This window comes from Mercenaria mercenaria, chromosome 1, assembly GCF_021730395.1.
Source record: "Mercenaria mercenaria strain notata chromosome 1, MADL_Memer_1, whole genome shotgun sequence".
NCBI classification, from domain to species: domain Eukaryota; kingdom Metazoa; phylum Mollusca; class Bivalvia; order Venerida; family Veneridae; genus Mercenaria; species Mercenaria mercenaria.
In genome coordinates this window covers 76,613,537-76,637,311 of record NC_069361.1, presented here as the reverse complement: position 1 = coordinate 76,637,311, position 23,775 = coordinate 76,613,537, and the positions used below count along the sequence as shown (strand labels likewise).

The following is a 23,775-nucleotide window of genomic DNA, read 5'->3' as shown; positions in this document are numbered from 1 at the left end:
TATTGAATCAGCTGCTATTTATTTATTCAAAATAGTGAATTAAAAAAGGTAAAACAACAAATATAACAATAATTTACTGGTTTTATTTTCGAGAAAACAAAAATCGATAGTACCGTGAGACCGATGCTGCTCTCCGCCGTGGAGATAGAATTTATTACCGGTGTTGATGTAAACTCTACTTTCGTTTTCCATCCACCTCAAAATTGACCAAAATTTTTTTTTTTTTTTTTTTTTTTTTTTTTCCCAGGATTTTGGACTAAGATCGGGGGTGCGCATTATACACGGGTGCGCATTATACACGGGTATCTACGGTAGGTCAGCTTTTATCCTAAACTATCAAAGCTATTGCTTTAAAACTTGCAACACTTGTTCACCATCATAAGTTGACCCTGTATAGCAAGAAACATAACTCTGTCCTGCTTTTTGCAAGATTTATGGCCCCTTTTGGACTTAGAAAATATCAGATTTCTTGGTTAAGTTTTATGTTTAGGTCAAGTTTTTCTCTTAAACTATCAAAGCTATTGCTTTGAAACTTGCAACACTTGTTCACCATCATAAGCTGACCCTGTACAGCAAGCAACATAACTCCATCCTGCTTTTTGCAATAATTATTGCCCCTTTTGGACTTAGAAAATCATTTTCTTGGTTGAGTATTATGTTTAAGTCAACTTTTCTCATAAACTATCAAAGCTATTGCTTTAAAACTTGCAACAGTTTTTCACCATCATAAGTGGACACTGTACATCAAGAAACATAACTCTATCCTGCTTTTTGCAAGAATGATGGCCCTTTTTAGACTTAGAAAATCATGGGTAGGGCAATATTTCTATTACACAAAAAAAATCAGATGAGCGTCAGCACCCGCAAGGCGGTGCTCTTGTTATGTTTGCAATTGTCTTTTTACTTTTTACGCTATATATGTATATACCTTTTTACTTTAATAGTTTTATAGATGCTTTACAATTAACGTAATTCATTTAACTTTTTTTCTCGGCGATATATGACCTTTTTGTGTCGGTTCGCCGTAAAACCCAACTCATTCATTCATTCAATTTTGGCCCAATCTTAATGAAAGTTGGTCAGAGTGTAACCCTCAATAAAATCTTGGACGAGTTCGATATTGGGTCATCTGGGGTCAAAAACTAGGTCACTAGGTCAAATCAAAGGAAAAGCTTGTTAACACTCTAGAGGTCACAATTTTGGCCCAATCTTGATGAAACTTGGTCAGAATGTTCCCCTTAATAAAATCTTGGACGAGTTCGATATTGGGTCATCTGGGATCAAAAACTAGGTCACCAGGTCAAATCAAAGGAAAAGCTAGTTAACACTGTAGAGGCCACATTTATGACCATATCTTAATGAAACTTGGTCAGAATGTTGATCTTGATGATCTATAGGTGAAGTTCAAAAATCTGTGTCAGGTAGGGTCAAAAACTAGGTCACTAGGTCAGATCAAAGGAAAAGCTTGTTAACACTCTAGAGGTCACATTTAAGACTGTATCTTCATGAAACTTAGTCAGAATGTTAATCTTGATGATCTTTAGGTCAAATTCCAATCTAGGTCATGTGGGGTCAAAAACTAGGTCACCGGGTCAAATCAAAGGAAAAGCGAATTTACACTTTAGAGACCACATTTATGACCATATCTTAATGAAACTTGGTCAGAATGTTATTCTTGATGATCTTTAGGTCAGTAGGTCAGGCGAGCAATACAGGGCCTTTATGACCCTCTTGTTATCCCCCGCCGATGAAATCGGGAGGGGGGTATTGAAATGGCATTGTCCGTCCGTCCGCAGCCATTTCTCAGTAACTACTTGGTAGAATTTCATGAAACTTGAAATGAACATGAACCAACATACTGCGATGATGCCCGTCAAGTTTTTTTTTTGATTGGTCAATTTCCTTCAGAGTTATTGCCCTTGATTTAATAAAAAATGTCTGTCTGCAGCCATTTCTCAGTAACTAACAGGTAGAATTTCATCAAATTTGAAATAGACATGAACCAAGATACTGTGCTGATGCCCGTCGAGTTTTTTTTTTGATAGGTCAATTTCCGTCAGAGTTATTGCCCTTAATTTAATGAAAAATGTCCGTCTGCAGCCATTTCTCAGTAACTAGCAGGTAGAATTTCATCAAACTTGAAACAGACATGAACCAAGATACTGCGACGATGCCCTTCAAGTTTTTTTTCGATTGGTCAATTTTCCATATAGTTATTGCCCTTTAATTGTTTAAAAATCCACAGATCTGTACATAACAAACCAACCAATTGGAAGAATTTCATTAAACTTTTTTCATTCTTTTCCATGAACATTTATTATAAACATGTGATGTTGTGTACCTACACCTGGTCCCCCCCCCCCCCCCCTTTTTTTAGCTCACCTGTCACAAAGTGACAAGGTGAGCTTTTGTGATCGCGTGGCGTCCGTCGTCCGTCGTCCGTCCGTGCGTTAGTCCGTCCGTGCGTGCGTAAACTTTTGCTTGTGACCACTCTAGAGGTCACATTTTTCATGGGATCTTTATGAAAGTTGGTCAGAATGTTCATCTTGATGATATCTAGGTCAAGTTCGAAACTGGGTCATATGCGGTCAAAAACTAGGTCAGTAGGTCTAAAAATAGAAAAACCTTGTGACCTCTCTAGAGGCCATATTTTTCATGAGATCTTAATGAAATTGGTCAGAGTGTTTACCTTGATGATATCTAGGTCAAGTTCGAAACTGGGTCACGTGGGGTCAAAAACTAGGTCAGTAGATCTAAAAATAGAAAAACCTTGTGACCTCTCTAGAGGCCTTATTTCTCAATGGATCTTCATGAAAATTGGTGAGAATGTTCACCTTGATGATATCTAGGTCAAGTTCGAAAATGGGTCACATGGGATCAAAAACTAGGTCAGTAGATCTAAAAATAGAAAAACCTTGTGACCTCTCTAGAGGCCATATTTCTCAATGGATCTTCATGAAAATTGGTCAGAATGTTCACCTTGATGATATCTAGTTAAGTTTGAAACTGGGTCACGTGCATTCAAAAACTAGGTCAGTAGGTCTGAAAATAGAAAAACTTTGTGACCTCTCTAGAGGCAATATTTGTCATGGGATCTTATGAAAATTGGTGAGAATGTTCACCTTGATGATATTTAGGTCTAGATCGAAACTGGGTCACGTGCGGTCAATAACTAGGTCAGTAGATCTAAAAATAGAAAAACCCTGTGACCTCTCTAGAGGCCATATTTTCAAGAGATCTTCATGAAATTGATCAGAATGTTCATCTTGATGATATCTAGGTCAGATTCGAAACTGGGTCAGGTGCGGTCAAAACTAGGTCAGTAGGTCTAAAAATAGAAAAACCTTGTGACGTCTCTAGAGGCCATATTTCTCAATGGATCTTCATGAAATTGTGAGAGTGTTCAGCTTGATGATATCTAGGTCAAGTTCTTAACTGGTCATGTGCGGTCAAAAACTAGGTCAGTAGGTCGAAAAATAGAAAAACCTTGTGACCTCTCTAGAGGCCATATTTTTCATGAGATATTTCATGAAAATTGGTGAGAATGTTCATCTTGATGATATCTAGGTCAAGTTCAAAAGTAGGTCACTTGCCTTCAAAAACTAGGTCATTAGGTCAAATAATAGAAAAACCTTGTGACCTCCCTAGAGGTCATATTTTTCAATGGATCTTCATGAAAATTGGTCAGAATTTTTCATCTTGATGATATCTAGGTCACATGTGCTCAAAAACTAGGTCACTATGTCAAATAATAGAAATAACGATGTCATACTCAGTTCAACACTGGGTCATGTGGGGATAGGTGAGCGATTCAGGACCATCATGGTCCTCTTGTTTTATTTTTTTATTTTTTTTTTCATTTTTCATTTTCTATCAATATTTATAATCAACATGTAAACTGTTGTATCCTCCCCCCCCCCCCAGACCCACCCAAACAAACCATTCATTTTCTTTTAATTTGATTTTGACTAATGAAATTATTTGCTTCTTGGTAACATTCTTAACTTTTTGCTGGATATATTTTTTTGCCGTTCCTCAACTCTGACCCTTTCGGCGGGGGATTCCGATTCATCAAATTTGCTTGTTTAATTTTAAATCTAATGATTTTGAGTGCTTTTCCCACTTGAAGACTGTTTCCATGTCAGTTTCATTAAAGATATGTTGTGCACCATTTGCTTCTCTTTATCATACTGGGAAATAATATATGACCTAAAGAGAACTGATAAATAATTTAAGGTCACAAGTGCATTAACTGAACTATTTGACTAATTCAGAATTAGGAGTGTGTGACCTGAATGCGAAGGCTAATTCAGAATCACATGTTCATTAACTGAATGCCACGGCTAAGTAGAGGATCACAAGTGCATTTTCTGAAGTTATGGTTAATTCAGGATTACAAGTACATAAAATGAATGCTGTGGCAAATTCAGGATCACAAATACACTAACTAAATGCTGTGGCAAATTCAGGATCACAAATACACTAACTAAATGCTGTGGCTAATTCAGGATCACAAATACACTAACTAAATGATGCTGTGGCAAATTCAGGATCACAAATACACTAACTAAATGCTGTGGTTAATTCAGAATTACAAGTACATGAAATGAATGCTGTGGCTATTTCAGGATCACAAATACACTTAACTAAATGCTATGGTTAATTCAGGATCACAAATACACTTAACTAAATGCTGTGGTTAATTCAGAATTACAAGTACATGAAATGAATGCTGTGGCTATTTCAGGATCACAAATACACTTAACTAAATGCTATGGTTAATTCAGGATCACAAATACACTAACTAAATGCTGTGGCTAATTCAGGATCACAAATACACTAACTAAATGCTGTGGCTAATTCAGGATCACAAATACACTAACTAAATGCTGTGGCTAATTCAGGATCACAAATACACTAACTAAATGCTGTTGCTAATTCAGGATCACAAATACACTAACTAAATGATGCTGTGGCAAATTCAGGATCACAAATACACTAACTAAATGCTGTGGTTAATTCAGAATTACAAGTACATGAAATGAATGCTGTGGCTATTTCAGGATCACAAATACACTTAACTAAATGCTATGGTTAATTCAGGATCACAAATACACTTAACTAAATGCTGTGGTTAATTCAGAATTACAAGTACATGAAATGAATGCTGTGGCTATTTCAAGATCACAAATACACTTAACTAAATGCTATGGTTAATTCAGGATCACAAATACACTAACTAAATGCTGTGGCTAATTCAGGATCACAAATACACTAACTAAATGCTGTGGCTAATTCAGGATCACAAATACACTAACTAAATGCTGTGGCTAATTCAGGATCACAAATACACTAACTAAATGCTGTGGCTAATTCAGGATCACAAATACACTAACTAAATGCTGTTGTTAATTCAGGATCACAAATACACTAACTAAATGCTGTGGTTAATTCAGGATCACAAGTACATTAAATGAATGCTGTGGTTAATTCAGGATCACAAATACACTAACTAAATGCTGTGGCTAATTCAGGATCACAAATACACTAACTAAATGCTGTGGCTAATTCAGGATCACAAATACACTAACTAAATGCTGTGGCTAATTCAGGATCACAAATACACTAACTAAATGCTGTGGTTAATTCAGGATCACAAGTACATAAAATGAATGCTGTGGTTAACTTTGGATCACTAGTACATTAACTTATTTCATTTCATTGCTAATTCAGAATCATTATCTGAATGCCATGGCTAATTCAGAACCACAGGTATGTTTAATTTATCTGAATGCTATGGCTAATTTGGAGACACAACTATGTTAACTGAATACCATGGTTAATTCAGAACAACTTTAATTGAATGCCATGGCAAGTTCAAATATATGTAGTGTTAAAACAATGGTAAAATACATCAACCTGTACACTATGGACATTGAAATGAGTTTTCTGCCATAGGTTACAGTGTATGAGAGTGTACTGTAGTATTCAAATTAATTTAAGCTTTACTAATATTTCATTAGCCATACTAATGATAAAACATTATTATAGACATGTATATTTTGTAGTCTTTATGTAATATTTATTTGTTTTCAGAGCATTATTTTTGATGTCAAAAAGTGGTTTTAAACCTCCACAACTAAAAGACAAAAACAAATGGTAGGTCTTTATATTACTCTGATTCGGAATCATATTGTTATGTAACAAGTACGTACATTGGTTTTCTAAAGTTTTATGGTAAAAATGGGTCCCCTCTCCACCCAGTCAAAAAATAAAAATAAATTTGTTTTACATTCACTGTGTTAGCTGTAGTAATTTATACCTACATCAGCTCTTAATGTTCAGTGGCCACTGTGGCCATATTCCTATGATTGCTGACTAAACAACTTTCTCTCCACCACTGTGGCTTTAAAACTCCACTTGTTTGAAATGATACACAAAGAGGCAGCTGAGTTCTTACTTTACCATTTAAAGCTGAAAGGTTGCAAGATATCTTTTAAATTACCTTGTTGTGACATAAAACCTCACAAAACAAACAAATTAAATCAGCAATTATGATAGATCTTTTGTTAAGGCAATATTATCTGTGACAGTTTTACTGAGAGCAATTTATTACGGTCGTTTAATTGATACGTGGAAGATGTCATTTACTGCTGGAGAATAGTTTTGTAGGAAGGAAATTAACCCTTATCATGCTGAATCCAACTGAATTTGTCTTTGCAACCAGTGTAGATCATGATCAGCCTGCACATCTGTGCAGTCTGGTCATGACCTGCACTGTTTGCCATTCAGTCAGTATGTTTTTGGTATGCACCCTTTTTAGCAGTTAATGATACTGTCCAAATTGAAAGATGGACAAGTTCATTATAGAAATTTAGCAGGGTAAGGGTGAATTCAATATTATGGTGATATATTACCAGTATAATACTTTCGTTTCCAGGTCTCCAGTATTTCAGCATTTTGTCAAAGTTGCACTCACGAAAAATCCCAAGAAGCGACCTGCAGCGGAAAAATTGTTAGAGGTTAGTATATAACAACATGTATACAGGAAGTTTCAGCTTTGTTAAAATCTTGGATGAATGGCACGAGTCCTGACTTCAAATCAGTTACCCCTCTCTTTAGGGTTTGAGCCATGTTCAAGTAACATGTGAGGAAGCCATCCAGCTGGATTGCAAAAGGCCGATGGTTCTACCCAGTTACCAATGTGTGCCTTGAATATTGTTCAAAGGGGCATCTGGAGTTTTCCTTCATCATCAAAACTAGAAAGTTTAGTTACCATATGACCTGAACTGTATAAGAGTGACTTAAATCAACAACAAAAGTCTTCTTGATTTTTATATCAGTTAACTTTTTTCTTTTGCATATATATGTACGTGTACAAATATTGATGAAAACAAAAATATTTTAGTAGTGAAAAAGAATGCACATATGCCGCCACTTATTTATGTTGACACTATTTTCTTATCAAAAAAGAAGAGTGATATCAAATGCTGAGGCTTGCCTTTGAATACTAGCTTGTAATTATGAACTATTCTGTTGTTATTGCAACATGTCATTTCTTCATATTTTACAGCACCAGTTTTTTCAAGGGGATTTATCTAGACGGCTCACGCGAGAAATTCTTGATAGAGTACGTAATCCACAACCAGTCTATGAACCACAGGCTGATGACGATGATGAGGTAATTTAGAGCACATTTTATTTCTGTCCCCTCAAAATGGGGAAGATTTATTCTTTTCCTCTATATGTATGCAGGTAATTCCAAAAATGTCAAGTGTTAAAATCTTCATGCATTGTTAGACAGAATAGGCTGAGTCTGCACAGATAAACACTTGTGATGTGTAACTAAAGTTAATTCTAACACAACTGGATTTATTTTCCTATCAAACAAAGGTGACTGTGTTTTATTACTGTTTGTATGTCACAGATATTACATGAACCTCAAACATCATGGTGGTTCGCTGGAATGGAAAACAGCATAAAAAGGGCAAATATTTGGTGGGTGTCATCAAGGATGTAGGCAATAATCCTAGATGTTGTGTTAGAATCTGAAAATGTATCTCAAACAGTGATCTGGTCTTGAATAAAATAATTATTGTTCAGATAAGTATTATCATACCGCTCGGACTGCACCCTCATGCTATAATAAATTCCTTTCCATCAGAACTACACAGTGATTTTATTATATGACAAACCACTATTTTGGATATATCTTTTTTGAAAGAAATTCGCAGACATGCTAGCCTGTTTTGCTTTTCTTTGGTGTTATGTGTAGTGGACAATTTGGTAGTATTATGGCAGGTCAAATAGCCATCCTGAAAATTGTGTTTCTGAGTAGTTAATGTTAACTGTATTAAATGTTGATAATGCTGTTTGCCATATTAGGCTGCAGTGATGATGACAAGAATACTGTGAAAAAAGGAAGGAAAGTGAATGAAAAAACACTTAAAACAGTCCTTAAATTTTTTCTTGGAATTTTTCTGTTTGAACCAGGAACTTTATCATTATATAATATATTTGCCTATGTAATATTCACTGACTAATCACTGAATGATACCATTAAGTAGTAACAGTTATATAAGCTGTATGAAGGAGTTGAACTGTTGAGGATTAATGTTTCATTAATTTCAGTTCCTGTCAAATGTTCCACAAAGGATATCTTCATCAAAATCTTCAAGTAGATATAGCCAGGCTAGAAATAGTATAGAACTTAAAGGTAAATTTTCTTCTACATGTCTGACATTGTGTATCTGACATTTCATTGCACTGTTATAGAGGTCTGCTTTGTCATTACTTTAATAAATGAATCTTGATCAGGGATGAACAGACAAAGAGATTTGGTTTCACAGGGTCTTCATCAGGGCCATAACATCAGTGAGTTTGCTGGTAAAAACTACTTGTGAACAGAGATTACCTGTGAACAGAGACCTCCTCTGAACAGAGATCACTTTTGAACTTAATTTTAATGGCATTTGAACATTGAACAGATATCACCTATGATCAGATACCTCTTTAACTCAGAATACGCCTGTGAGCAGAGATCACTTGTGAACTTAATTAATCACATTTGAACATTGAAAAGATATCACCTATGATCAGATACCTCTTGTAACTCAGAATACGCCCGTGAGCAGAGATCACTTGTGAACAGAGATCGTAATTATGTGAATAGAGATCACCTGGGTTGAACAGCCATTAATTTCAGTTCAACATTACAGTTTATTAAAGACTGTAATAAAGACGTCCTGCAAATAAAGGTCACTTTTTGACTGTTCTAAAAGGATGGTTTTATAGATAGGTTTCACTGTTTCACCATAAATAAATACGTGGTAGCTGTTTCATAGATAACTTACAAAAATTTTTAAAAGCAGTTTTAACTTCTAACGTATCAAGTATTATAACTGTATAACAATCACATAATCAGTTGTGCTGTGTATGCATTCTAATAAATCTATATGAATACTTCAGCTTAGTTTTCAATGTATTTTGTATGCATGCAAAGTGAATTCTATCAAGAAAACTTATTGCCAGGTGCTTATTAATGTACCTAATGTTTTATTTTACTTTTCAGTTAATATACCCAGCAACTTAAGTCCAGTAAGTATTGTGCTTGTTTAATTTTTATAAAAATAATACACAAGAGTGCATAGTTTGAAGGAAATACTAAGCATGTGTGAAACAAGGAAAAATGCTTCAAGATGTTTTAATTGACACATCAGTGAGGTTCAGTAATATTCTAAGTAGTTGGTTGGTGCAAAATGATTGTATTCTCCTAAAATATATAAAATAAGTGGATCTTAAATAGACATAAATAGTTGGGGGAAATACCCCAGTATGTAGGAATTATTGGCCATCAAATTAGTACAAACAAAGAAATTCCATTTGTGCTAATCTCTGTCAGCTTACCAATATCTATATCAAGGGAAGCACAGTGGTGCAGGGGTAGAGCAAGAGATTCCTGACTCAGAGACACTGGGTTTAAATCCCACTGAGAGGAAATTGATTGCAGACTGCAGTTCTTAATCAAGTACTGGTCAGAAAGCCAGAAAGCAGTAAACTCTCTGCAAATAGTGTATAATAAATTGGTTGTACTAGCCTGTATACTGCAGATTTATAGATGGTTATAAACAATTTCAGGAGGAACAGTTCAACACAGCCAGAGCTTGGCCAGAGGATGAAATTTCTCAAAAGTAAGTTAATGATTGATATAGGAATATATCTTTAGTGAGTATAATGTTTTTTGAATGATTTGTTGTAGGTGATCGTTTGTATAGATATTGTATTGCTAGACTAGAGTTCATAACTTGATTTTTCTTGCGCATTTTCTGATTTGCTACCAAAATATTGGTAAAGCTTAGAAATTTAAATAAAAATCACTTTGTAGCTGGTAGTGCAGTTCTGCCTCAGGTTTGTGAGTGTGAACTAGAAAGGTTGGTATGTAGGGCCAATAGATGCATGCCATAGTGTATGATGTGATGTTAGTAGTAGATACGGAAGCATGCTTGAAAGGGAGTGATTGGCTTTGTGGTCATATGGTTAGTCAAAGATGCCAGTGATCTGGGTTCAATTGCCATTTACGGCTGATGTCCTGGCTGGTGTTCAGTGCTGATCTGGGTTCGATTGCCATTTACGACTGATGTCTTGGCTGGTGTTCAGTGCTGGATAGTCTGCTTAAAAACTGTTCCAGCAGGGTCGGCCTAGACTGTGTGCTGAGAAAGTAATTGTGACACCTGCTATGGGCTGGACTAGAAATTAGTTGATCTATCTATTCCAGGTGGGTCTCCTCAGCTGCCCACACTGAACAAGAAACCTTCACCTTTATGCTTATATTTTGTGATTGCAATTGCTAGTAATAGGTGGACATGTTAGTTTTTGACAGAGAAAAGTTGCTTCATTTCCAGTGCATATGGATTAGGTTGTTTAGCTTCATGAGCAAATTGATGACCGAGAAATGTACAGTTTTTTCACAGTTGCTTAATAACATATTTTATTGCATGTTTAAGCTTGCTTTATGTTATTCATGTTTTCTTGCAATAACAATAAAAGCGTCTTGCTACAAATGTAACATGTATGCTATGAAGGTGCATAGACTCAAGAGATTTACAGAGAATTGAACATGGAAATATATGTTCTATCACTTAACTGAATTTCTGTATGTTTGTAATCCAAAACTCTCAGTATCTCAGTTGCTAAGCAGATGATTTACAAAGATGATGTTTTGTTGTTGGAAAGGCTGCATTATACTTATGTGTTAGTTAAAACATGTAGGTAGCCCGCCCGCTGAGCTCAGTAGGGAGAGCGGGGTCATGAGTTAGATCCCAGGGTGAGGCATATGCTCTCCGTGACAATTTGATAAAAGACATTTGTCTGACATCATTCATCCACCACCTCTGATTCATGTGGGGAAGTTGGCAGTTACTTGCGGAGAACAGGTTTGTACTGGTACAGAATCCAGGAACACTGGTTAGGTTATCTGCCCGCCGTTACATAACTGAAATAGTGTTGAAAAATGTCGTTAAACCCAAAACAAACAATAAAATATGTAGGCCTTGTTTGTAACAGTGAGTTTAAACGTTTTCTTTTTGGAACCATTTCATAGTGAGGCCTTTTTTAATGCAAAACTGTAGAAAGTTTTGCTTATAGTGGTATCAGCTCTTGTGTTTTGGATACTGTGAAATCATTTATATAAATGGGGACAAACTTTTCATAGATTTCATGGTTTAGTCTATCCATGAAATTAAAGCCCAACATTTCTAGAAAGTCCCCTTCCATTTAATGTTAAAAGGCCAATCCACTAACTTGTATCCCCACGAAATAGCCACTCTGGCCAAATCCATGAAATTTGTGCCCACGAAATTGAATTATTTCACACTCTGATTTTTGTACAGTTACCTGCGCATCTTGCCATTCAAATATTTTGAATAATTTAGAGAGCTTAATTTGTTTATCATAGAACATAAAATTCCGTAGTTTAACATTTTTATGCTGTATCAATTATGGACTAAAGTCTTAATTCTTATCTATTTCTTTTATATAAGTAATATTTAAATATATAAGTTATTGTAACTTTCTTTTTGCCGTTGTTGTTGCATGCATCATAATAGATATTGAAGTTGTCTTAGGAACTACAGCCCAGACTACACATGTCAGTGGGTATTAATTACAGTGGTTATTAAGTAGCAATTTGAATTGAATGCTCTGGACCTCTGTTATGACAAGTAATGTGTCATATTGTTATCAGAAAATTAGAAAATTTCAAGAAATATCACTTATACTAACAAATACAAGTATTTCAGACTGGTTTTCAAAGTTAGTCAAGACGGCTGTCCTTTGACGACTCTTATTCACATGTCAGAACTGCATGAACGCTTAAAGCAAGAACTATAAAAAGGAAAGATTTTAGCTCTCTTTTGATTAAGGATTGCCTTTGTCTTAAGATAATGGACCGGTAATGACAGTATATAATCTCTGTGCAATTGCATTCTTGTCTAAGGTTTTGTCATTCTTCGGATGTTCGTGTATGAGGACATAGCTTTCTGTTCAGGCTGGAGAATGCCGAAGTTGCATCTGGAGAAAAGGAAATGTTTTATTGTCATTTACGGTCCACTACCTTAATCAAATTGAAATTGCAGGTGTATTAAATAAAGAGCTTCTGTATACATGTTATATTGCAATATATAAACTGTTTGTTTTCTCAGGGGCTTGTTAGAGTCAGTAAATGAAGAGCTTATACAAAGGTAGGCAACTCAAGCTTGTGAAAAAATAGTAACCTCCCTTATAATGCTGCATGGCCTCATTATGAAATGTAGAATCTAAAACTGTAAACATCTGATATGAAATATTAGCATAATATATTATCATATTTTGTTTGGAAACTTTATAGCTAACCTATAAAAAAAACTGTATCCTTTAGTGATCCTTCAGGTCATCAATGTACATAGGTCATATCTAATTATGTGTGGCCTGTTTACCAGGTACATGATGGATCAAATTTTGTTTTGAGATGGTAGTTATTTGTTTCAGAAGGTTCAAAGTAGTATTGAAATATTTTACCCGTCTGCTAAAATGTCTTACATGTATTGAGTTGTAAATAACCCTTAGCTTTGCCGTGGAATGGGCTTTTACATGTGGGTGTGGTAACTGAGGTGTTCATAAATTTTCAATGTCATTTAGTATGTTATATGTTTACCAGTTTGTTTGATTTTTTATACGCCAGTCTCTGAAAGAGCGGGGTGTATTATGTGAACACCCGTGGCGGGCAGCCGGTCGGCGTCCAAACATGTCTGCTCTCTAAGTCAAACAGTTTTCATCCGATCTTCGCCAAACTTGCTGACAATGATTGTGGGCATAATGTCTCAACCAAGTTTGATAACCACCCAAATTGCCCGAGGCACTCCTGCATTATGGCCCTTGAATTACTCGAAAAACTGTGAATTTAGCCTTGTCCGCTCTTTAAGTCGAACAGTTTTCATCCAATCTTCGCCAAACTTGCTTACAGTGTTTGTGGGCATAATGTCTCGGCCAGGTTCGATAAACACCCAAAGCGCCCTAGGCACTCTTGGATTATGGCCCTTTAATTACTCGAAAAACTGTGAATTTAGCCTTGTCCACTCTCCAAGTCGGACAGTTTTCATCCGACGGGCGTATTTTGTGACAGTCTGGCACTCTTGTTTTTATTTGAATAGAAGTAATGATATAGATTTCATAGGTTTAGCCAGGATTTATAGTTGCCAGTGGAGTCGGCACAAAAAGGGATCATCTGAAAGCAAACAATGGCTACATTTAGTAGATGCATGGTATATAGAGTCAAAATTGCAGTACTGAAATAAAGAAATACGTTGAAAAATATTTTGCTAGATGACAAAAAGTGTTGTATAATCACACCTGTCATACTATTCTTGGCTACACTGATAGATTTCAGGGCTGTCAATAAAATCTGTAAAAAGTTCCTTTGGAAGCAAAGAATACAGCCAAAAAAAAATATTAGTAGACACAGTTTGATTGAGTCTGTTCATGAGAGGTAATGAAATGTGCAACACCTCTCATGACACCTCTAAAGCCCCCTTGCACCGGCTTAAGCGGAACTCTTATTACACATTTGTTGAATGGACTCCATGATCCCAAAGGACCAGAAAGTATAACAACACTATTTCCAAGTACTTTTTGATAGAATGGAGAAGAGATCCTTTTGGATTTTTTAAAGCAGGGATATAAATGGGGAAAGATTATTTTACAGTATTTTGTACCTTTAGTGTCTATTTTTCTGACATGCTTTTGCATGTTCCTCCAATTTCTAAATTTTACAATTTCTTCCTTACTCTATCAAATAAAGTCTTATCTTCAAAGAATTTAGTAATTTTGTCTGTTTTTCAGGTGAAATTGTACTTTAAATTTAACTTTAACTCAGTAATTAAAGTATCCCACATTCTTAGCCTCTTAACTTGCATATCTTGATATGTCTGACCAAAATTCCCTACATTTTCTGACTTTTTGTACCCCCCGACAACAAAGTTGTAAGGGGGGATATACTGGTTTCAGGTTGTCTGTCTGTCTGTCTGTCCGTCTGTCCGTAGACGCAATCTTGTGCGCACCATCCCTCCTTATCCCCTTGACAGAATTTAATGAAACTTCGCACAAGTGATCAGTACCAACAGTAGTTGTGCATGGGGCATGTTAGGTTCTTTTAGAAAAAGAATTTGCAGAGTTATGGGACTTTGTTTTTAGCTCACCTGAGCAATGCTCAGGTGAGTTTTTCTGATCGCTCGATGTCCGGCGTCCGTCGTCCATCGTCTGTCGTCTGGCGTCTGTCGTCTGTCTGTCAACATTTAGCTTGTGTATGCGATAGAGGCTGTATTTTTCACTTAATCTTCATGAATATTGGTCAGAATGATAACCTTGATGAAATCTAGGCCGAGTTCGAAAATGGGTCATCTGGGGTCAAAAACTAGGTCACTAGGTCAAATCAAGGAAAAACCTTGTGTATGCGATAGAGGCTGTATTTTTCAATTGATCTTCATGAATATTGGTCAGAATGATTGCCTTGATGAAATCTAGGCCATGTTCGAAAATGGGTTATCTCGGGTCAAAAACTAGGTCACTAGGTCAAATCAAAGAAAAACCTTGTGTATGCGATAGAGGCTGTATTTTTCAATTATTCTTCATGAGTATTGGTCAGAATGATAACCTTGATAAAATCTAGGCCGATTTCGAAAATGGGTCATCTCGGGTCAAAAACTAGGTCACTAGGTCAAATCAAAGAAAAACCTTGTGTATGCGATAGAGGCTGTACTTTTCAGTTGATCTTCATGAATATTGGTCAGAATGATTACCTTGATGAAATCTAGGCCGAGTTCGAAAATGGGACATCTGGGGTCAAAAACTAGGTCACTAGGTCAAATCAAGGAAAAACCGTGTGTATGCGATAGAGGCTGTATTTTTCAATTGATCTTCATGAATTTTGGTCATAATGATTACCTTGATGAAATTTAGACCAAGTTCGAAAATGAGTCATATGGGATCAAAAACTAGGTCACTAGGTCAAATCAAAGAAAAACCTTGTGTATGCAATAGAGGCTGTATTTTTCAACTGATCTTCATGAAATTTAGCCAGAATGATTACCTTGATAAAATCTAGGCCGAGTTTGAAAATGGGTTATCTGGGGTCAAAAACTAGGTCACTAGGTCAAATTGAAGAAAAACATTGTGTATGCGATAGAGGATGTAATTTTCAATTGATCTTCATGAAATTTGGTCAGAGTGATTGCCTTGATGAAATCAAGGTCGAGTTTGAATATGGGTTATCTGAGGTCAAAAACTAGGTCACTAGGTCAAATTAAAGAAAAATCTTGTGTATGCAATAGAGACTGTTTTTTAGCTCGACTATTCGAAGAATAAGTAGAGCTATCCTACTCACCACGGCGTCGGCGTCGGCGTCGGCGTCACACCCTGGTTAAGTTTTTCGTACCAGTCCACATTTTGACAAAGTCTTTTGAGATAAAGCTTTGAAACTTTCAACACTTGTTTACCATCACCATGTCCAGTTATAGGCAAGAGTACATAACTCTGTCAAGCATTTTGACTGAATTATGGCCCCTTTTGACTTAGAAATCTTGGTTAAGTTTTTCGTATCAGTTCATATTTTGACTAAGTCTTTTGAGATAAAGCTTTGAAACTTTCAACACTTGTTTACCATCACCATGTCCAGTTATAGGCAAGAGTACAGAACTCTGTCAAGCATTTTGACTGAATTATGGCCCCTTTTGACTTAGAAATGTTGGTTAAGTTTTTCGTACCAGTTCATATTTTGACAAAGTCTTTTGAGATTAAGCTTTGAAACTTTCAACACTTGTTTACCATCACCATGTCCTGTTGTAGGCAAGAGTACATAACTCCATCAAGCATTTTGGTTGAATTATGGCCCCTTTTTGACTTAGAAATCTTGGTTAAGTTTTTCGTACCAGTCCACATTTTGACAAAGTCTTTTGAGATTAAGCTTTGAAACTTTCAACACTTGTTTACCATCACAATATCCAGTTGTAGGCAAGAGTACATAACTCCATCAAGCATTTTGACTGAATTATGGCCCCTTTTGACTTAGAAATCTTGGTTAAGTTTTTCGTACCAGTTTATATTTTGTATAAAGTGTTTGACATATGGCTTTGAAACTTTTATATCTATTTCAGTATAATAGTCTCTATCAATAGGCAAGAGTATGTAACTCTCTCGTCTTTTTTGGCTGAATTATGGCCCTTTTTGAACTTGGAAACTGGTTCTGTTTTGTATATATGTCCATGTTTTGTCAAGACTATTTGACATATGTCTTTTAAACTTTAAACACTTGTTTATCATTATGATTTCCATCTCTAGGCAGAGTACATAACTCTGACAACTATTTTGACTGAATTATGGCCCTTTTTGGACTTTCAAATTTGTTCAGTTTTTTTTACAATGAATGAGTTGGGTTTTACGGCGAATCGACACAAAAAGGTCATATATCGCCGAGTTTTTTTACAAGTCAGCATTTTGTCAAAACTATTTGAACTGTGGCTTTGAAACTTTTAACACTAGTTTATCAACATGATTTCCATCTGTAGGCAAGAGTACATAACTCTGTCAACTATTTTGACTGAATTATGGCCCTTTTTGGACTTGGAAATTAGTTAAATTTTTCATATAAATCCATGTTTTGCCTAACATATAACTTAACATATTTGCCATCATGGTCACACATTGCCATTTAGTACAAGACTAATCGAAATCCACAAATAAAGGAACATTTTTTGTTTAATCCATTTTTTTGTTTAGTCTGAAAATCTATGGAAATATTTTGACCCCATTCTTCAATCAATTCTTCGAATAGTCGAGCGCGCTGTCATCCGACAGCTCTTGTTTCAATTGATTTTTATGAAATTTGGTCAGGATGATTGCCTTAATGAAATCTAGGTCGAATTTGAATATGGGTCATCTGAGGTCAAAAACAGGTCACTTTGTCAAATCAAAGAAAAAACTTGTTTATGTGATAGAGGCTGTATGTTTCAATTGATCTTCATGAATTTTGGTCAGAATGATTGCCTTGATAAAATCTAGGTCAAGTTTGAACATGGGTTATCTAGGGTCAAAAACTAGGTCATATCTAAGAAAATGCTTGTTTTATCACAAGAGACCAATTTTTTGGTTCAATCTTAATGAAAATTGGTCAGAATATTTGTTTCCATGAAATCACAAGGTCAAACATGTTTTACACTGTTATGGTGTGTTTCTTAGGTGAGCGACCTAGGGCCATCTTGGCTCTCTTGTTTTGTTACTATACTATATACATAGACACAATCTTGTGCGCACCATCTCTCCTCATCCCCTTGACACAATTTAATGAAACTTCACACAAGAGATCAGTACCAACAGTAGTTGTGCATGGGGCATGTTAGGTTCTTTTAGAAAAAAATTTTGCAGAGTTATGGGACTTTGTTTTTTTGTTACTATACTATATACATAGACACAATCTTGTGCGCACCATCTCTCCTCATCCCCTTGACACAATTTAATGAAACTTCACACAAGTGATCAGTAACAACAGTAGTTGTGCATGGGGCATGTTAGGTTCTTTCAGAAAAAAAATTTGCAGATTTATGGGACTTTGTTTTTTTTGTTACTTTACTATATACATAGACACAATCTTGTGCGCACAATCTCTCCTCATCCCCTTAACACAATTTAATGAAACTTTACACAAGTGATCAGTAACAACAGTAGTTGTGCATGGGGCATGTTAGGTTCTTTCAGCGACAAAAATTGCAGAGTTATGGGACTTTGTTTCTTGTTAACATACTATGTACATACAGTCTGCATATGCAATCTTGTGCGTGCCTAATCTACCAAACCCTTACACACAATTTTATGAAACTTCACACAAGTGTTCAGTACCAACCCTAGTTGTGCGTGGTGCATGTTACATTCTTTTAGATAAATATTCTGCATAGTTATGGGACTTTGTTTTTTGTTACTATACTGTATACATACAGTCTATATACATACAGTCCACATAATTATGCAATCTTGTATGCGTCAAATTGCAATGTACTGTGGCAGTGCATGCGGGGGGTACATTCATCACCTTTAGTGATAGCTCTAGTTTTGCTGATTTTATGTTTAAGAGCAGTTGTATCATTTTTGTGCCACCACCCCCCCCCCCCCCCCTCAGTGGTGGGGGCATATAGATTTGGTCTTGTCTGTGCATCCGTCCGTCTGAAAAATGTTTGTGACGCACCTAGCTCAAAAAGTATTTCGTATAAATTGATGAAACCTTGCATGAGTCTTTATCATGATATGAACTTGCACACCTCCTATTTTTCGTCAGGCTTCGCCCCCTATTTCCAGAATTATGGCCCCTGAATTTGTCTAAAATGCACATTTTCACATTGTGACGCACCTAGCTCAAAAAGTATTTGATATAAATTGATGAAAACTTGCATGAGTCTCTATCATGATATAAACTTGTGGACCTGCTATTTTTCGTCTGGCTCTACCCCCTATTTTTAAAGTTATGGTCCCTGAAATAGTCAAAAATGCACATTTTTTAACCTAATGACATGCCTAGCTCAAAAAGCATTTGATGTAAATTCATGAAACCTTGCATGAGTCTTTATCATGATTTGACCTTGTACACTTGGCATTCTTCTTGAGGTTTTATTGCTAATTACAGAGTTACAGCCCTTGAAATAGCCAAAATAGTCGATTTTTTGTTTGTGATGCTCATAGCTGAAAAAGTATAAGACCTAGAATAATGAATCCTTTATATAAAATGTTTGTTGAGGCTATACCCCCTTAAGACTGCAAACATTTGAATTATTGGCCCTTATTTGTGACAAATGTACCAGTGGGGGCACACCATGTATCCTACAGACACATTCTAATTTTACTTGCTTATAAAGAGTTGTTCATATCTGTGCATTTATGTTAACCATATTGAGTATTTCTTTTAAGGGAAAATCTTTTATTTTGGTTTCAGTATCATGGCACTCATGCATCATGAGTTGTTTTTTATGCTGTGTCTCATTTGCATACTCTAATTTCAGAATTTCATTTGAACACTACATTCTTGCGAAAACTGGGTAAATACTCACTGAATCTGAGAGAAAATCATGCTTAACACACTATATACAAGCAGAGCTCTTTAAAATGTAGAAAATAGAAAAGTTCGCTTCAGATATTTATATAATAATCAGCAACGGTAATTCACTACAAAGAGGTTTTATTAAAAAGAAAAAGCGCTTGGTGGAGAAATTCTGCTTTGTTTTTCAGATATACATGTGCCATAAAATACAAAAATTCAGATTTTATATTTAACAACGATACACCACTTGAGTAAGGTGTAATCAGAATTTGCATTTGGTGCAGAAATTCTGCTTTGTTGAACAGATATTCTGTTGAAGGGCCATTTTTCTTGGTGATGGATTGCACAGAAATGCTTCGATCTAGTCATTGTGGCAGGAATTGCCTCAGTGTGGTTGCAATGAGTTTTCTGCCAATATTTCATTTTCGAACAAGATTTGCACCAGTTTCTAGTACAAAGGCTGTCCCAGCATTTTATGTTTATAATAAAGTTAATTAGTAAATCAATGGGCAGCTATAATTTTCCTTAATACAGTTCAACCTGCGTTATCAGTCACCTGTATTTAGCAGCTACTTGCCATCATCAGCCAGTCAGCTAACTTCCCAAACGGAATTTTTATCCAGATTTTAACCTGACACTGTAGCAGCCATACTGTATGGCTTCATTGGCTGGCTGCTAAATACAGGTTTGAATGTATAACATAATGAAATTGGGAATGAAAGAGTGAAATTAAGTATGAGCTTATGTTTCATGAGATCCTTTACTTTGCTAAATATATTTTAGATTGATGATTTGTAAAATTACAGTAAACTAGTTCGTTTTGTTTTTAACTTGTACCCAGTAATGATTTTAAGTTAAAATGAAATTTTTATTTAATACAAATTTTATGTTTAATTTATTTGGCATGTTTTAACTAATACAGAATACTGACTTTGAATGTAAATGGTTGACTATTTTCAGAGGTCATCGCGATAGTCTTATTTTGGACGATGACACAAATAACTTTGATCTCACCAATAAGTAAGCGTGGTTTTAGTCCTTTAATACGTCGCCTTGCATGTAATATTGTTTTTAACGATTTCTATCATTTTCATGAGATCATTACTTTTAGCTGGTCATTTTCATTTCATGCAATGGTCTTGATATGTTATTCATGGCCTGATCAGATATGTTCCACATTAGCTTAAAAATAAATGCTTGATATGCATTTTGATTAAATCAAATTGGCTTCCTTATCGCTGGCATGGTCAAGCAATCACAAATAAAAAATTCTTTTTTATGTGACAGATAATGTGATATACACTGTCAAGGAAATCTATTTTTGGTGAGAGCAAAGTAAATTGTAATAGTAAAATGTGACAGATTTTACCATGTTTCAATCTTTTTAGAGATCGAAAAGTCTCTGATGGAAGACATTTTGTCTTAAAAATCATTCGTTCTCCCCCTCTGATTCATATGGAAATGTTGGCAGTTACTTGTTGAGAATAGGTTAGTACTGGTACAGAATCCAGGAGTATTGACATTTATTTAGCTTAACTGACTGCTGTTATATGAGCCGCGCCATGAGAAAACCAACATAGTGGGTTTGCGACCAGCATGGATCCAGACCAGCCTGCGCATCCACGCAGTCTGGTCAGGATCCGTGCTGTTCGCTTTCAAAGTCTATTGCAATTAGAGAAACCGTTAGTGAACAGCATGGATCCTGACCAGACTGAGCGGATGCGCAGGCTGGTCTGGATCCATGCTGGTCACAAAGCCACTATGTTGGTTTTCCCATGGCACGGCTCATATAATAGAAATACTGTTGAAAAATGGTGCTAAAAACCAAAAAAACAAACAAACAAAAAATCAAAATCCGGGAATTGATTATTGACTGTTGTAGTCGTGGTAGATGATGTACAGCAAATATGTTCAGGTATAACGGATAACTTATATTTTATTTTGTAGCCTTTGAACTGTTCATGTCGCTTGCATTTTGTGATTTTTATCGCCGTCAGCCATACTCGAGTTGTTAAGAATTTACAATTTGTAGTTTGTTATATTGTTGGACAAACTGTTGGTTTATAGTCATGGCTACTCTAGATTTGTGAATCACACTTCTGTCCGATACATGCAAAAGTTATCAAGTAGTGTACCAATACAAATGTAGTTCTAATAAGTGAATTATGAAAGTTGCAATTTTACATGGTCGTGATCGATAATCATTACAGGTGAATTTATCAGGCTTGCATGTTTGCATCATTATCCTTTTCTAGCTATCTAACATGTATGTAGACCTTAGATTGATAGTGACTAACATTTTAACATTGAGAGATTTGCCTGACAATATCCAGCCCAGGTGCCGTATTCATCAAATGTTTCAAGTCTTAAATTGAGACATATTTTGACTCCGGCATTAAAATGCTAAATTTTCTGATATTGCTTTGTCAGTATTATATTTACACAGACTGTGATGAAACTTTGCATAAATGTTTATTTCGCAGCTACTGAAGTCTCAGTAAAGTCATATGTATAAATATATTATAAAAAAAAATTAGGGCAAATTGAAAAGTCAAAATTTCAGACTTTTAACATTGATGAATATAGGCTTAGTTTTCAGCTTTGCAGAATTGCCATGTTTCATTAAATGTCTGAATTTAAAAAATCATGTATTGTATTCACAAGGTCCATAGTTACAGTGTTGATCAGTTACCCATTCACATATTTTAATCAAGTGTTTCTGTTGTACAGTAACTATGATATTTTAGGTTTTTGCGTTTAGTTTTTGGTACAAATTTCGATACCTAGTACATGAATGATGTAGTCAGTGTTGGTATTGTATACTGTGAAATCATTAATATTCGTGGGGGACTGATTTTAGTGGGTTTCATGGTTGAGTCAGTACACAAAATTTAATCCCAACAAAAAAGTAAATTTACATTACTTTTATGTTGAAAAGTCAGTGAATTCACATCCCAGTGAAGTAGCCATTTTGGCTGTATTCATGAAATTTTATGCCCACGAAATGAAATGATGCCACAGTAGAATGAATTAAAATTCAGTAATATACTAGGAGATACAAATAAGTTGTCTTTAATTATCATTATGAGACATCTTGAAATTAGTGATCCTGTTTAAGATAATTACAATCACTTTCTTAGAAGGAATCATAGATCTTTTTGTTATATAAATTATATTAAACATAATGCAGCTGAAATATATGCAATAGCAGTTATAAACTGAGATTTGAGACCAGTCTCAAAACTGGCATCTGATTGGTTGTTTTTGAGCACAATTTTAAAATAGACCAATGGCAAGATCACATTAATAGACTGGTCTTCAGTGTCAGTTTTGTGACTTTGATTTGAGTTGAGTTTTAAATGTTTCAGTCTTGCCAATGTCTTATTGATGTTTCAGGGAAACTCTGCCACTGAATCCTCCACCAGTTCCACCAAAGGTAATCTTGAATGTTATGTAGAGATTTACAAGCATTTTTATTGCCACTCTTTGAACATTTGGTTGTATAGAACCTTCACATTGTCTAGAAATCACTTCTGCCAGGGAAGGAAGTGTTTCGCCATTAAGAAACACAATTCTTGCCTGCCTAGCGTGGAAAATATACAATTGTCCAATCACAAGATGGGTATTCTTATCTTCCCTTTGGGAAAAGTCTTGTTTAACCCTTACCATGCTAAATTGATATAATGAACTTGTCCAACTTCCAATTTGGACAGTACCATTAACTGTTAAAAGGGGTGCTTACCAAATAGATACTGACTGAATAGCGAACAGTGCAGATCATGATCAGACTGCACGGATGTGCAGGCTGATCATGATCCATGCAGTCTGATCATGATCTACACTGGTCACAAAGGCAGAACCAGTCGTGTCCAGCATGGTAAAGGCTGAAATAGCCTGTACTTAGGAAATGTCTCTATGGTACTAACCATATTATGATGTCATAAACTGTTTACATAATTCAGGGAAGGACCCAGATCTATTTGTCATTACAGTATGTTTAAAGCAGTAGGCAAGAAAAATTATCTAACATGCTTGCCTGTGAATGACAGCTGTTCTTTCCCAATCCTCAGGACAACATGGATGATAAACCTCACAAACTCCCCGTTTTCTCTCTCATTCTATGTGGTGCCTCACGTAGGGAAAGCCCTGTCTTAGACAGACACGTA

At 35.6% G+C, this 23,775-nt stretch overlaps 1 protein-coding gene across 5 annotated transcripts in view; it reads left to right on the top strand.

The window, feature by feature from the left end:
- Positions 1–23,775, top strand: part of LOC123533487 (mitogen-activated protein kinase kinase kinase kinase 3-like) — a 96,024-nt gene that overhangs the window by 31,379 nt on the left and 40,870 nt on the right. Inside the window, exons 8-16 of one of the 5 annotated variants that reach the window (XM_045315135.2) lie at positions 6,097–6,159; positions 6,941–7,022; positions 7,574–7,681; positions 8,632–8,716; positions 9,572–9,597; positions 10,138–10,190; positions 12,699–12,737; positions 20,570–20,629; positions 23,006–23,045. In XM_045315135.2, coding sequence (XP_045171070.2) covers positions 6,097–6,159; positions 6,941–7,022; positions 7,574–7,681; positions 8,632–8,716; positions 9,572–9,597; positions 10,138–10,190; positions 12,699–12,737; positions 20,570–20,629; positions 23,006–23,045 — 556 coding nt within the window. Of the gene's footprint in view, positions 1–6,096; positions 6,160–6,940; positions 7,023–7,573; positions 7,682–8,631; positions 8,717–9,571; positions 9,598–10,137; positions 10,191–12,698; positions 12,738–19,571; positions 19,608–20,569; positions 20,630–23,005; positions 23,046–23,775 lie in introns of all 5 variants that reach the window. The other 4 variants (XM_045315142.2, XM_045315152.2, XM_045315147.2 and 1 more) reach the window with 4 other exon arrangements.